Source organism: Colias croceus, chromosome 4 (genome assembly GCF_905220415.1).
Source record: "Colias croceus chromosome 4, ilColCroc2.1".
Taxonomy (NCBI): Eukaryota; Metazoa; Arthropoda; class Insecta; order Lepidoptera; family Pieridae; genus Colias; species Colias croceus.
Window position 1 is genome coordinate 2,698,742 of NC_059540.1, and position 16,555 is coordinate 2,715,296.

The 16,555-nt window shown below is 33.5% G+C and overlaps 2 protein-coding genes across 2 annotated transcripts; one reads left to right on the forward strand and one right to left on the reverse strand.

Moving 5' to 3' along the window:
- The first annotated feature begins 186 nt into the window (after positions 1-186).
- Positions 187-9,856, forward strand: LOC123691236 (CD63 antigen-like). The gene is made up of 5 exons (XM_045635539.1): positions 187-338; positions 3,287-3,487; positions 3,764-3,925; positions 4,561-4,809; positions 9,342-9,856. Exons 1-5 carry the CDS (start codon positions 228-230, stop codon positions 9,519-9,521), a joined length of 903 nt encoding a protein of 300 aa, XP_045491495.1. The 5' UTR covers positions 187-227; the 3' UTR covers positions 9,522-9,856.
- Positions 9,857-10,175: 319 nt separating this feature from the next.
- On the reverse strand, positions 10,176-12,206 carry LOC123691235 (alpha-ketoglutarate-dependent dioxygenase alkB homolog 4). Its single transcript, XM_045635538.1, has 2 exons — positions 11,323-12,206; positions 10,176-10,455 (listed from the first exon to the last, which is right to left on the reverse strand). The coding sequence occupies exons 1-2, from the start codon at positions 12,069-12,071 to the stop codon at positions 10,236-10,238; spliced, it is 969 nt and encodes a 322-aa protein (XP_045491494.1). The 5' UTR covers positions 12,072-12,206; the 3' UTR covers positions 10,176-10,235.
- Between the last annotated feature and the right edge of the window lie 4,349 nt (positions 12,207-16,555).

The following is a 16,555-nucleotide window of genomic DNA, read 5'->3' on the forward strand; positions in this document are numbered from 1 at the left end:
ATCAATCTACAGATAGGTTATCCAACCGTATTATTTTGAATACTTACATCAATAATAGTTTAAATACGTAAGTTTATGGGTTTTTTCTGGTAATCATCATTATGTTTATATTTCAATCTATTGTTATCCGAAAACTTTATCAAATCATCACCTTATCAGTACAGTTTTAGCCTTAACAATCAGTATACTAGAGTGCGTGAAGCAGAGCGTATACTTGTACCTACAAAATGACTGTGGCCACAGCTGGTATACAAAATATGAAATTCAACAAAACAGAATCGGAATACAACATGAAATCCATACGGTTTCTACTGCTGACTATCACTACTATGTTTATTGTAAGTAGTTATTTTAGTACATGAATGGAAGTGTGACTTCGTTTATGTAAATATGTAGTTAACAAGAAGTTAATAATTTAATTAAAAACTAACTATATCGTGTAATGTAATATAATATTTTTTTCATTCTAAAAAAATTATCTCGTTCCCATTTTATTCAATTTAGAAATTGCATGTGCAAGTATACAGTGGGCCTACCTATACAGAGTGTCCCACTGTTGGTATACTAAGCTCAAAGGAGTTTTGCATACGCTGAGTACGTAAAAATACTTATAAAAATCTAGACGCATTTTTTTTTCAAATAGATGAATCGCGAAGCGCGAAGCTAAAGAAAAATCCATGGATTTTCAGGAAAAATTTAGCATAAATTTTTTGATGTAATTTTGTTTTACGTGATCAGTGTATGCAAAACTACAAGTCCCTTCGCGCTTAGTATACCAATAGTGGGACACCCTGTATATGGAGTAGTTGTCGCTCGTAGAGAATTAATAAGGAATACTCATTTCAAGTACTTTTATTATCATTTATTTACTTGAGAATTTATTTACAGATGAGCATCTGTCATAAATTAACAAGACTTTTTAATTTCATAATCGAATATCTTTACTGCATATCCGCTTTTGTTTGCGATCAATTAATTGTTAAGACATTATCTAGATCTATTTGTTTGTTTATTTACATAGGTTATATCGATAATCCAGTATCCGGTCGATAAAATACGATAAAAATTAAAAAACATTGCCTGAAAACCAAAACCTAAAAAAAGACTTTAATTAGTATGTAGTTTTACTTATATGTATACCCGTGGCGCCATCGCGTCGTTGATGCGGTTTGACGTAACACAGTGGGGTTTTCGTCCGTAGGAATCCGTCATAACCCACGGGCCACGGCCCTTTCCCCGGAGGCCGTGGGTATCTATGCAAGAACCCACTTAAATAAACTACACTAAAAAAAATAAAAAATGGCATTCACGCTCATTTGCCCAAACTTCTTAAAATATGCCACACTTAATGGTCATAACATGACATACCTACCCCACATGCCTTTCGTATTTTTTATACTTATTTGTCTATTTTGAAACATTGATATAAATTATGAATGTTAAACATATTATCAATTAATTAAACTTAAACAACAATTCTATTCAACTGTACTAAAATATACAAGTCTATTGTCATGTATAATCTCTTATCTCATTCATTTTGATGCCATGGAAGTTTTCATTTCAAACTAGATGACAATATAGATAAAGATTTTATACAAACAGTTTACTAATGCAGTTTAATATCCATCGCAATTATTGATACTCTAGCTTTCCGGCTGCGGCTTCGCCCGCGTTTTCAAAGAAAAATCCGCAGTTTCCGTTCCCGTGGGATTTCCCGGATAAAACCTATCCAAGTTACACTCTATATGTGTGCTAAATTTCACTGTAATCGGTTTAGTAGTATTTTTGTATTCAGTGTTGTTCAGTATTACTTAGAACATTGCATATAATTATTTCGCATGCACTAAGAACAACGAAAGAATGCTCTACGCCTGTTTACACTTAAAAATATTTTGACATAGGGATCGGGGTTAGAATGAGCATTCGCTAGTTTGATGTAAATGCACCGTTACATGATAGATAACTAATTAAAACGGCTAAATGAATGTTGTCATTTGATGAATATAAATAAATCATTAACGTGTGCATTAAAATTATTAGAAATAGTAAATTAGCATGTAACGATGTTTGAAGATAACATAATAAACCAATAAACTTAGAGAGAAGAACAAATACTGACAAGAAAACCAGAATGGTACTTAGTAGAGAAATTCTTATAATGGTTATTCCTCGTTCTATGTTTTTGTTTAAATAAAGAGCATTTACCTATCAACTAATTTGCTACGTAGGTAAAAGAGAGTTTAAAGATTAGGTATGGAATATAATATCTATGTGCTATAAAGTAAATTGAGAGAAACTCTAGTCTCTAATAAATAAGGATATATAGCCTATAACGTAGGGAATTATTTCGTCACATGGCGATGATTGATGAAGTATTAAATTGCATTTTATCTGCCCTATACTCATTGATTATTATTTTTCACCATTATTCAGATAATAAATAACGCGTCCACAGAATTTGTCACAAACAGTTTTAAAGTGTAATTCTTATTCGCGGAAATTGAAAAAATATAAAAAAATAATTGCATTTTATGAGGGTCTCGTCAGATTTTTATTTAGTACTAGCTTCCGCCCGCGACTCCGTCCGCGCGGAAAAATTAAGATTAATTTTTTTCTACGTATTTTTCCAGGATAAAAAGTATCCTATTTTACGCCCAGGATAATAAGGTATAATTATACCAAGTTTCATCGAAATCGAACCGGTAGTTTTCACGTGATGCCTTCACATACATACAGACAGACAGACAGACAGACAGACAGACAGACAGACAAAAATTTTTTTAATCACATATTTGGGTTTGGTATCGATCCAGTAACATCCCCTGCTATTTATTTTTTCAATATTTTCAATGTACAGAATTGACCCTTCTACAGATTTATTATATGTATAGATAATTTAAATAGTAGATATACCTAATCATCTTGCGTCTCTACAATTTGTAGCATTTATCACTAGACTAGCTTTCCGCCTGCGGCTTCGCACGCGTTTTCAAAGAAAAACCCGCATAGTTCCCGTTCCCGTGGGATTTCCTGGATAAAACCTAGCCTATGTTGCTCAGTGAAGATGCAGCTTTCTAATGGTGAAAGAATTTTTGAAATCGGTCCAGTAGTTTATGCGTGAAAACCATACATACATAATTACAAACCTCTCCTCTTTATAATATTAGTATAGATGTATGGAGGTAGATAACCCACCTCTACCTACTCGTACCTAAATTTGACATTACAGCACTAAAAAATATGCCTCTATTAACATTTCCTTTGTAATGTTTCTATTTTCTAGATAATAGCTGGGTTAATGATAGTACTGGGTATCACAGTATACACCCATTATCATCATTTCACGTTCTTCTATGAAGCCGCTAAAAGCGGCAGGTTCCTGACTCCCTCGTTGATGTGCGTTCTGTTTGGGATGATGCTCTTCATCATCACACTGTTCGGTTTCTTTGGAAGCTTGAAGCAGAGCACATGCTTGGTTAATTTGGTAAGTCATCGACTAATCATCGTACCTATGTTGTTTGTCATGGCATAGTTTAAATATTGCTTCTTTAAATAAAAAAAATATATTAATATACTATTGAATATACTTAGTTAAGTGCCAACACAAAAAGTTAAAATAAAAATGACCTTGAAATTTGAATTTCAAGCGAAATCTTTATTACGACAGAATTTCCATTTCCAGATTTACTAATATTAATGTAAGATATAGTTTAATATTTTAACCATTTCTTTATTTTGCTGATGTATATTTTGTTTCCAGTATGCGTTTTTCCTGTTCCTGATGGTGATTTTAAAACTGGTCCTTGTAATAATGTCGTTCACATTGAGTGCAGATAAACTATTGAATTATGTGAGTGTGCCCGTCGAAGATTACGTCAACGACCCCGAAATTAAAGTGGAAATTGATATTTTACAAAATACGGTAAGTGTACAAATTACATATTTAAAGATAAGTAATTATTCAATTTTCTTTCGGTTACGTTTGGTAATTTACTAGATAGCTTTTCACCCATGGCTATGATACCGCGTGAAAGGACTGTTTGTCTGTTTCTGTTCCAAATTTTATCAAAATTGTTTTAGTGGTTATGGACTGAAAGGGAATAAGAATAATTATTATAGTTATTTTATAGTATGAGTAGGTAATGTTTTATTTTACGCGTCATTCAGAATTTGTCACAGATTTGTGATAACGATTCGCGTTTAACATCACAGATTTTTTTTTCGCGTAAAGTAAAAAATAATGTTGTTACAAAATTATTAGCATACATAGTTAATATTATGACTTATGAGGCACCCCTCAGATATTTCAGCCAGTGTAATTAAAAAAAAAATATTATGTTGAGTACTTTCTTTATTTGAGACTATTGACTGTGCTACCTACTGAGTATAAAGTATTTTTATGCAATTAAGCTAGATTTTATGCAACTTTACGTTTTACCATTACATATTATTTTATGCTTCAAATGTTTAAAAGGAAACAATTATTTAGAATTGAAAGATATAATATAATAAATTATGGATATAATATCGGATATCTAATCTTCACTTTGATTTCAGCTGAACTGCTGCGGCAGTACATCCTACCGCGACTATGCTGGCATGAACTTCACCAGCGAAGACTCCACTGTTATAATAGCCAGCGCTGATGCCGACTCTGTGGTGGTCCCTGCGACATGCTGCGTCACCACGGGCGAGGTGTATTGCACTAGGCTAAGAGCTTCAGGGTGCAAATCCGCCTTGGTCAACATGCTTATACAGAATTCGAGTGTGATCGGTGTTTTGGGAGTGTCTGTCACTTTTATACAGGTAAGGATGTTTCTTATCATTTTTTATTGTTTTCGTTTATTTGGGCCGTGGAAGTAGGTTAGTGTGAGTTGGTTTTGTCCTAAATGGAAATGTAATGAAATTTCGTTATTTAAATGAATGTAAGTACTAAGTTAAATAAAGTAAGTTATGAATGATAGAAAAAATCGATACTCATGTTGTTTTCCAAAATTCAAAAATTCCACAGCGAAAGGCTCTACAAAATGTAGATCATCAATTAACCCTTAAATTGTCACCCCTAGATAACTTGTGTTTATAATGTCCAAATTTGGAGGACGTATTGGAATTAGGATAGAAAAGAGGAAAATGAAAAAAAAAATTAAAAATTTTAATTTTTTCTATTGTTTTCACTATGTCACATAAAACGGACATTGCCAATTATATTATGTACATGTTCGAACCGTCACATATAACGGACATTGTACATTATTCCTGCAACCGTGGTACATGACTACAATGCACATTTTCAACTCTGTAATTCAAAATTATTATCAAATTATAATTATGGAGGATCTAGAATAAGCTTTTCAAACGTCTGTCTTAAAATGTTGGTTAAAACTTTAACGATATCGTTAAAAATAATGGATTTTAAAAAACGACAGTACTAAAAATCACAGCCTAAGAATATGCTAAGAATTGGAATAGAAATAGTATTACATAGCCTGAGAACTTATCTAATACACCAAGAAAGTCCTCTTCCCATTCACTAAATTGTACAGTTTGAAATGTGTTTGCTTCATCGTATGCAAAGAAGTCGTATACCATGCCTGAAGTACCAAAACGAACAGGAAATTTAAATCGCTTTTTTTGGATTCTTTGGCATATATTATATCCATTGTCTGCCTGTTTTTTAATTTGTAAGGTATTATATTATTTAAATTTTCAAACATTGGGTGGTATTTCTGGTAAGTAACATGATGCTGTGGCTGAAGAACTACTGAGAAGTAGGGAAGATTCATCTCACACCTCATGTAATGGCTGTAATTCTGCAGCAATAATATTTTGTTGATGGTAAAAATTCTGACTTTTTGAATCTTCATTGTGTCTCAAATCAATATGTCGTATAATTCCGAAGGTATGGTGCTGGGGGTAAATGATTGACACTGTTATCATAGTGAAATCACTCCTGTAGGTCTACATTTCCTTCGAAATCGACATCTCAACTCAACGCCAGACTCTTCAGCTTCCGCCAGAGGTAGTGAGGGAATTTTTTATTGATTGCCAAGTCATGCTCCTGTAAAATATAATAAAAATAGAGAAAAATATATCAAAATTATTCCGTTGAAAATGGAGGGCCTTATTGGCAACGTCCGTTACATAGGACATGTGAAGAATACCCTAGTATATACTCCAAGTTGTCAACGTCCGTTTTATGGGACATCGTATATAAACGAATATTTGTATACCAAATATTGTAAAATATGTCAAAATTATGTCAAAATACTATACTTACAATCGTATTCTAACTAATAATATAACATTATAAGCAAAATAGCCAAAATACTTACAGATATTATCAATTTTATCAAAAGAGTCAAGAGATCCGTTTTTTGCAATTTTCAAATGGTCACCATTCGCGACTGTACATGGCTTTGGTAAAAAAACCTGCATGTACGCGAAGGACATAGCTAGTCTCTTCCCAATATACCGATTAGCGAAGCTTAGGTCTGCCATAACAGCGCCAGCATGTGTGTAAATACTATGTCTTTTAAAACGGACGAAATCAATTTAAGGGTTAAAATAGATCAATAATCATAGATAACGGCCAAAACATAGATTCGTCGCTATCGGAATAAATAATGATGTTATCGGTAGCTAAGTATACCTATCTACCGATCTAATTGTGAAATTGTAGAAGTAACACAAACTTTTATAGCGTGACAGTCAGTCGTAGGGATTTGCAAATTGCAATAAATATTAATATCGACATATTATATTTAAATATATCCCACCAAAAACATTTTCATGTAAAATGTTGCCAAGACGAGCCCATATGACTCGCACGGTCAAAAAGTTATCAGATCTCATGTAGAGCCAAGCTTCTAACACTACACGCCCTAACTCTACAAGGCCTAACTTCACAAACTCTACACCTTAGTCAAAATATGTGGCTTGGCCATTTCGCTACATTCACATCGGCGTAAGGTGAAAAATTAATTAATTCACTGTTCATTACTTTTGTGTTATACAATAGTTCTTGTAGTAACGAACGGCCAAGCCACATATTTTGACTAAGGTGTAGAGTTTGTGAAGTTAGACCTTGTAGAGTTAGGGCGTGTAGTGTTAGAAGCTTGGCTCTACATGAGATCTGATAACTTTTTGACCGTGCGAGTCATATGGGCTCGTCTTGGCAACATTTTACATGAAAATGTTTTTGGTGGGATTTCATTTCTTTTTGTAAGTTGTTTGTAACAAAAGGAGAATGGCGAAACTGGGCCTAACTGTTACAGAAATCATAATATATTTAAAATTCATTATATTATTTTTAGTAATTCTTGGTAAAATATTTACTCCTGATTCTATGGGAAAACAAATCTTTGAAAAAAAAGATAATGTGTTCACTATCGGCATTGTTATTTAGATTTCTATGACTACCGGTCTTATCAAGCAGAGATTGTCAGTGTTGTCAGGAGTAAAAAAGTCGAATATATCGATAAATACGAATGAATGTCTATATTTTATTTTTAATTTTATTGAATTCAAATGCTTTATAAATCAGAAGCAAAACTTAACTTATTTTTAACACATATCTTAATTTATTTAGATCATTCTATAAAATATAAACATGTTTTACTTAATCAATAATAATTATAACATTTTTATTTAGGTAGCTGGCCATTAATAAAATGTCAAATTATTAATCATAATTGTGTCAGTTATGAGTGATTTGTTTATGTTTGTTGTTTGACATTTGAGTGAAGTTTTAGGCCCTTTTCCCATTACGATACGCATAGGCGATTCAAGTATCCTGCAAGTCTCGGAGACTAGTCGCCGCGGAGTATCTCACATACATTTTTATGTAGGCTCGCACACTACGCTACTGGTATCCTACACGTCCGCGACTAGTACAGCACTACTCACCGTGTCGGTCGCTTTTGCATCGCGTCTCGACTCTCGCGCGTATCTTTTCGTTAGAAAGATAAAAATATCTAATCATCATGTTGTAGTTCTCGTTCGGCTACAAAAACTCTACAATTTATGTTTCTTTCAATATATGGATGAATCCAGTACTTCTTACTCTTACGTTGGCGTCTTCTATTTCTATAAAAAAGAAAAACTGCAAGAGCTTCTTCGTCACTGGAATTGCTGATTGCTCGACATAACGACGTAACTGTTGTTGCAATAAATAAATGAATTATTATTATTATAACGTCGGTCCACAAAAACGAGGCACAATAATGATGAATTTAGTCGCATAATATGCGAGCATCGGGTAGCCAGCAAATATCTAAGTAGTATTCTACGCGAGTATCGTATTCTAGAAGTGTCGTACCTAATGGCAGAAGGGCCTTAGTAACGTTATATTCAAAATTGATCTTAATCAATATCCCAATATCTCTGCTATCCCATAGAAAAGATCTATAATTATTATATTCATAGAGTCTGTATATTTTTATCTATTTAATCACCCATAAATCATCAGTGTAACGATCAGGCCCAGAGTCCTATGGGAGTTTGCCATTCTCCAAAAATGTCGATTAATTTTTTTTTTAACAAGGAGTACATATACGGGAGTACATGTACATATATCTCTAGGGGAACCAAGTTTTAGATTATTAGATTAGAGACTTAGACCTCTAGCGTCATCAAAATTTAATTTAAAATTACAGGTCTCATACAAACTCCCATCCCCTAGTTTAAGGGGTTGGGGGAAGAAAGTTACAAGTTTTATAATTTTTTTGTTGTTTGTGTGCTAATACTAGCTTACATACAAAATTTCAGCTTTCTAGGACATTAGGAAATACCTTAAGAATTTTGATGATCATCAGTGAGTCAGTGACGAAATTAGCGTTTTTTAGATATAAATAAAATCTGAAGTATAAAAGCTAATGTAATTAAAACTTAATATATTCAATAAGTCCGCTATTGACAATATATCCCGAAAATTTTGTTGATCTAGCATAATCCAAACCCAAGTTATGAGGGTTCAAAAAAACGTCGAAGCGCTTCGAGAAAAGGTAGGTAGTGCCCGTGCGCTTCGCTTGTTCGCTTGGCTCGTCTTGGCGGGGGCACTACCGTGCCCCCAGATTATTAGTGAGGATTAAAAATTAAAATATGGATTAGATAGGTAATATTTTTTTAAGTTAATCTTATTGCTCATGAATCATGATACCTAGTAGGAACCTACTTATGTAAACAGTTGTAAATTTGTTACCATTTAGCATAAGCCTAGTAATTGACCTCGTACTCATGCTCGTTTAACATAAATAGGGACCAATATTTTTAGTGGCCTTCAATCTTCATTTTGTATAAATATCTAATAATTTTATGTTATTATATTTTGTACCTTACAGATCCTCGGTATCATCTTTGCGCTTCTCTTAGCTCGCTGCATCCGAAAAATGAAAAGCGAAAGGGCTCTAATGCTATGGACAATCAAAGAACAGATGATTATGGCGCGAAAAACGGAGGAGGACAACACTAGTGATAATAACACGGTCTTTATTGCTCAACCTGACTCAAGCACGGCATAGACCATAGATATTAAATCAGAAATATTTAAATCACATTGCACACTTAAATCCTAGCAAACCTGCAACAGCAGTTACTAATTATTATTATTATCCGTTAATCGACTTAATCATGTGGATTCATTGTTTTTGTAGATTCAGTAATAGATATGCCATTTAGGTAGTTAGTATAGTATTAAATTATCTGTGTAGATGAATGTGGTTTTTATTCAGGCTGGATCTTTAATCAATTCATCATTGTTACTTACCTATAAACTTGTATGATAATAGCTGGTATGTTTGAATGTTTAGTATATTAATACTATTATTGTATTATAAATATATTTTATACAACTTTATCTTGTTCTACATTAATTTCGCTATAAATAATATATTATGTCCTATTCGTTTTATAATCGCGTTAATAAAAAAAAGGCGATATTTTGTGCCTAGAAAAAATACAGAAATTAAATAGCTTTTTAATGTCAAGTTTATTACTAATGAGTAATGAGTAATGATGTCAGGTACATCTGTTAATATTTTTCTAACATTGCTAACATCGTCTCTTAGTATGTTTACACAGCTAACAATGAATAATTTGTCTAAAATTAACAAATTATTTAATAATGAATGTGAGACATTGACATTAGGTATAAGGAAAAAGAATAAGTAAAACAATTTATTTTATTACAAAATTTCTATTCAGGTAAACATAAATAATATTGCTTATTCAAGTATTCAATCAATTATTTGGTTCTTATATCTCGATCTGTGATCCCAAAACTGTTTGGCTTTATTTCTTATTTCATCTCCGATGATTTTGTGTGAGCCATTAGGCATGTATGGGGGAGTGAACTCTCTATAGGCTATGCATACTCTTCTTTCTTTTATATCCTCTCTTAGAACACAATGTTCCCAATGGTATCTTGGTTCTCCATACAACACGGTCAAGGAACGCCTGCAAAAGAAAATAGTTTTTTTTTCAATTTTCACACACGGCACGATCTGATGCCATACTAAGCTTTCGCTTGTGTTATGGAAACCAGATGGCTGATAAACATACATATATAATTTAAATAAATACTTATATATATAATTAACACCCAGACACAGAGCAAATATCTATGTTCATCACACAAATATTTTCCCCGGGTGGGATTCGAACCCACGACCAGTTAAAAATTACTTATAATTACTTATAACTTATATATAAAAATCAATGCCACTTTTCGTTGTAATTCCATAACTCGAGAACGGCTGAACCGATTTCGATAATTCTTTTTTTATTATATTCCTTGAAGTACGAGGATGGTTCTTATGTAGAGAAAACGTAAACATGTACCACGGGCGAAGCCGGGGCGGACCGCTAGTAACTTATAAGTATTAGCTGTGAAAAGCAAGATATGTTTTTATTATAAGGTGGATATAAAAATTTCGATTTTGAAAACAACATGTGAAAATAATAATAATTACAAATATTTTAATAATTTTAATGATCAAACATAGTATTTATATATTATTAGTCCCTATTATGTTTCATTTCTCAACATGCTAATTTAACAGTATGTACAGAAAAAATAATTTTGTTATTTTAGTGTGGTGGTAAATACACAAACTTCTTCATTTTACTAAATACAGTCTTAGTGTTTTATGGTTCCTTCTCATATTTTGTATCTCTAATATATTGAGAAACTTTGCACAACTTTATTGCCTTCAATATCAAAATGTTTCATTGAATGTTTCAATGTCAGAGATAGTTTTTAATAGTAGAAGCAATGTATTTACATAATTGGATATTGCACAACATTATGAAGTGATCACTTACCGAACTAAAGGTATCCTTACAATTGCATCACTATTGATGACTGGTCTACATGAATCCAACATATTTTTATTGTTCTTAAACTCTAAATCTATATAACCATTAGGTTGCACCAGCGGTGGAAATTCTTCAGCTGACAATAAGTTATATTTATTTTTATCACCATTGTATAAAGTCATGGTTAAAGCAGTGTCCGATAAACAATTAACAGTCACAACCCTCTCTCCCCAGATCCAACAATCATCTATGTGTGGATCTATTGACGCACCTGTGATAGGACTATATTCCAAAGAACATTGTTCTATAACTTTGTAGCCTTTCAATAGTTCAATCGTTTCGAATCTGTCTTGTAAATACTTAGAGAATTGCGGGAAGCCGTCAAAATTACCTGGTACTATTCTTTTCTTTTTAAAATTTGTTTTTGGTCCAAAATTCTGCTTTCGCCGGCCACTTTGTGATACATCCCAAGGTACTTCATCTATTGCTTTCATTAGTTTATTCTCTTCGTCTTCCGATATAAAATCTAATTGTATAAACACTCCAGGAAAACTCAATGATTCGCCTCTATGATTTGGATGTTCTTTATACGAATCGATATCCCATCCAGGCCAAGCTTTACAACAATAAGGGCAATACACATAACCTCTTGTTTTGTCTAGTGTTATTGTTGGCTTAAATTCTGCAGCACCGTACTTAGTTTCACAAACTAAACAGGTTCGACAACCTTTGCAGCCGCACGGTCGAGGCTTCATTATGTATTTTGATTAGATTTACTCAATAATTTATATAAACTGTTCTTTGTAGGAGAACAACATGACTACGTTTTTCATTCAAAATAATTTATATTCCAACTATAAAATCATGATTCATGAAATATCTCTAATGAGACGTTAGGTATTGACAATTGTGAATTGACAATTGACATTCAGGATTTGACAAAATAATGACAAATAACATATAGCTGACAGCATTCGCCTGTCAAAAAGACAGTACTTTTTTTTTGCTAGGTACCCAACTGCTACGGCTTGCAGAGCTTGACCGACCGTCAGTGCGTACCGTCGGTCCTGACGATACGCATCAACAATTGTATGACCGGTTGCAGAGCTTCACCGACCAACAGTACGTACGTCAGTCGCGCTGGTCATATGTATGGAAATTCATAAAACCGTTCATAGCTAGACCGACCATACGCACGCGTATTTCCATACATATGACAAGCGCGACTGACGTACGCACTGATGGTCGGTGAAGCTCTGCAACCGGCCTATGATTATGACACTAATGCGCATGACAATACGCGTGCGTATGGTCGGTCTAGCTATGAACGGTTTTATGAATTTTCATACATTTGACAAGCGCGACTGACGTACGCACTGATGGTCGGTCAAGCTCTGCTGTCTGCAACCAGCCTAATACTTGCTCTGTGTCTGCTACTTAAGAGCGTTTTCACATTGTCCGGTCCGATTTTACTTAGCCTCCGATATCGGATATCGGCTATCGGCGCCCGATATCCGATATCGGAGGCTAAGTAAAATGTATTATTTAGGTAGGTACCTGTCTTTCACATTGTCCGGTCCGATATCGGATATCGGAGCCAACACCGATATTCCGTGAACGTGAACTATCGGACGATAATGTTCAGTGTTACCAACTCAATTTTCGAAAAGGTAGTATACCAACAGCAAAAAAAGCACTAGTTTGTGTATTTTCAGTCATTTCTAGGCGCTAAATGTAAAAAAAAATCCTTTCATTTACTTTAAACCTTTTTATTAAGAAAACATTCATTTAAGTATTTAAAGGCATTAAAAATACTATTTTTACGGGAGCTATTTTAATACCGTCCTATAATATACGGCAATTGGCTGAACTGAAGTAAACAAAAATATATTGCGTTCTTAAATTAAACCGTATCTTCGAAATATTAGTGTCTTTTATCTTTATTTACTCATTCTGCCTCGCTCCTCCTCCTACTTGGACTACTGTTGTGCTGTAAGCTGTTTATTGTATTGTTGTCATTGAGTCACAGATTTAGTGCTTTGTTTTAGCGCCGATATCAAACCTGTATAATAAATAGCACATCTAAATAATATTAAGTAATTAATAATATCAAATCTTTTTTATATTTTACTTTTCCAGCTGTTTTTGAAGTCGGTTTCTTTTTTGTAGTTATTTTTACTGTATGTACAACTACGACCTATCAGTTGAATTTTTTTAAATCAAACTCTTTTTATTGAAAAGAAAATTTACAATACGGCAATTTTGTTTAGTTTTCTCTAAAATTTCAGAATTAGAATGCGGCGACCTTACATTTTGTCAAGAACACGCGGCGACTTTTGAGCTTGTTTGGCTTGTTTACTATTTTGGTTGTCATGGCTCGTATGCTTAGATTATATATGGTTATATTATTATTAGTCTGTGGTACTACGTAGATAATTTACTGTTCTGTGGTAGATAACAGCACCTACATATTTTGTAAATGTAATTTGAATTTATATTTGCCAGTTTCGTCGCTTTAATACTGAGTTGAATTTTATTTTATTTTATTTGTATAAGAACATAACAGTCGTACATGATTTAATATAAAAAAGTTCTAAAATTCACTACGACCACACAACATGTTCTATTATTAAAAAAAGAAAAACAGCATATAAAAAAAAACAAGCCTCACAATGAAATTGAATATTGAAACTAGATTCTGACTCTGCAGAGGGTACAAATCCAAACTCCGCAGTCAGCAGATTAAACCGGCTTGAAAAACATAGTTTATTTATTACTATTTATTTTATTTAAAATAAAGTTTATTTTTTGTAACATAAATGCATCCACTGTTTTTTTTAATTCTCCATATATCTACTTTTCCAGTTTCTGGCAACACTCATGATATCGGGACGATATTATCGGATAATGTGAAAGGGCAAATTGTGTCCGATATCGGATATCGGCTATCGGCTTCCGATATCCGATATCGGACCGGACAATGTGAAAACGCTCTCACGATGACAGATTTTTGAGTGTGATGCGGCTTTAATTTTTCCCTATTTTTAGTACAAGTTTTTATTTACTATTTCAATGACTCAAATTACTTGAGCTCTTTTTTTTAATTATCAATGTCATGAGATAAAATACATAATATCTAAAAGGATCTTGAATTAATTGTTATGCCTCCTCCACATTACTCGCGAAGTTGAACGAGGTTAGACGAATAGAATAATGTACAGAGGCACTTCGGCTTACTTCGTCCAACTAGGTACTTTACCTCGGCCGGCGGCCGACTTCCGTTTGTTGTCGGTTTTTGCGCCCGAGTCAAAGGGCACGAAGTTACCTGAAGTTCGTTCTGAATATGAACGTATATGCGCTCCTCGCGAAGTTGAACGAGTGTGTAGTGTAGCACCGCGGACTTCAGTCAACTTCGGCCGAGTACTTCGCCGAGGAACTTCGCGAGTAGTGTGGAGGAGGCAAGATAATTTCTGCATCCATTAGTCCCTAACACACATAACTTCCTTACTTGATTTAGCTACTAAATTAAGGACATGTGATACGAAGCTTCTCATTTCTAAATGAGCTTCTAAATTTAGTGAAGTGTAATAAGCGCATTACCTGTACATTTCTTTGATCGAGACTATTTTTCGTGACAAAAGATAAAAAGCTTATTGTGTGAAGGAGTCATATAGAAGGAGGACTTAATTTATTACGTTTATTTTAATAGGTACATTACGTTTCCCATATAGGTACATATTATATATAATATGTATATAATATGTAATATGTATATGTAATATGTATATATTATATTATGTATATGATATGTATAGGTATAATATGTATATATTATACAGGGTGTCCCAAAAAGTAGTGATGAACGGAAGCTGGGAGGTAGAGGACTTAGAGGGCTATCCGAATCACCCCCATGTATGTTATGCGATTTTTCGTATTTTCGGAGTTATAACGTTTTTTTCAATTTTTCGCCTATCGCCGAGTACGATGATATTTTCACTCATGGTGACGTCAATTATTGCGCTAGATGCCTGATTTTTTTTGTGTGCTAAGCTTAGAGGTAGGCCAATTCAGTATGGTAACATTTAGTATCGTTAGATCTTCGAATGGAGTAAAAAAAAGAATTAAATGCCAAGAAAGGTAAAATTACCCAGTATGTCTACAACTTCAAGGGCCCATAAAAAATAAAATCACATAAAAAAAGTTTTCCATTTGGCTTTTAAAAACTTGCTCTATCTATCAGGTAGCTTCCCTAAAAATTTCATTTTATTATTCAGAAGGCTTCAATCGAAAAATTGAAATCTAAGTGTGGTAAGTGCAAAATTTTTTTTAACGTGATGATCATTAAAACCAATAAATAGGTGTCTAATTACCAGAAATTTTTAAAATAACCCCGCTGTTGCCCAATGTAAGTGCGACATCACCATAAAAAGTTGTCTTTTAAATGTTTGAATGCCCTTTTATCATTTTTAATGGTTTCTTCTGCTACTATGAATTTCCGGGTTATTTCGTCCAAATTGTGGCATTCTCTCAAGTAGCCGAGGTCTTCTTAGTATCACCATTGAAACAAATCAATGGGGTTTAGGTCGAGGGACCGTGGAGGCCATGCTTTAAGGCAGGCGTCACCGGCGCATGCGCAGGCTGCAACGACCAATCCATCTTTCAGGGTATCTTTGCCCTTTAACCTGGCCTCCACGGTCCCCGGACATTAACCCTATTGATTTTTTCCGTGGGGATACTACGAAGACGAGAGACTGCCACAATTTGGACGAAATAACCCGGAAATTCATAGTAGCAAAAGAAACCATAAAAAATGATAAAAGGCATTCAGAAATTTAAAAGACAACTTTTTACGGTGATGTCGCGCTTGCATTGAGCAACAGGGGGGGTCATTTTAAAAATTTCTGGTAATTTAACACCTTGTTATTGGTTTTAATTTGCTTTTATTATTCATCATGTTAATTCAATTTTTGCACTTACCACATTCAGATTTCAATTTTTCGATTGAAGCTTTCTGAATAATAAAATGAAATTTTCAGGGTAGCTACCTGATAGATAGAGCAAGTTTTTAAAAGCAAAACGGAAAACTTTTTTTATGTGATTTTATTTTTTTACGGGCCCTTGAAGTTGTGAACATACTGGATAATTTTATCTTTCTTGGCATTTAATTCTTTTTTTTATTCCATTCAAACATCTAACGATAGTAAATGTTACCATACTGAATTGGCCTATCTTTCAGCTT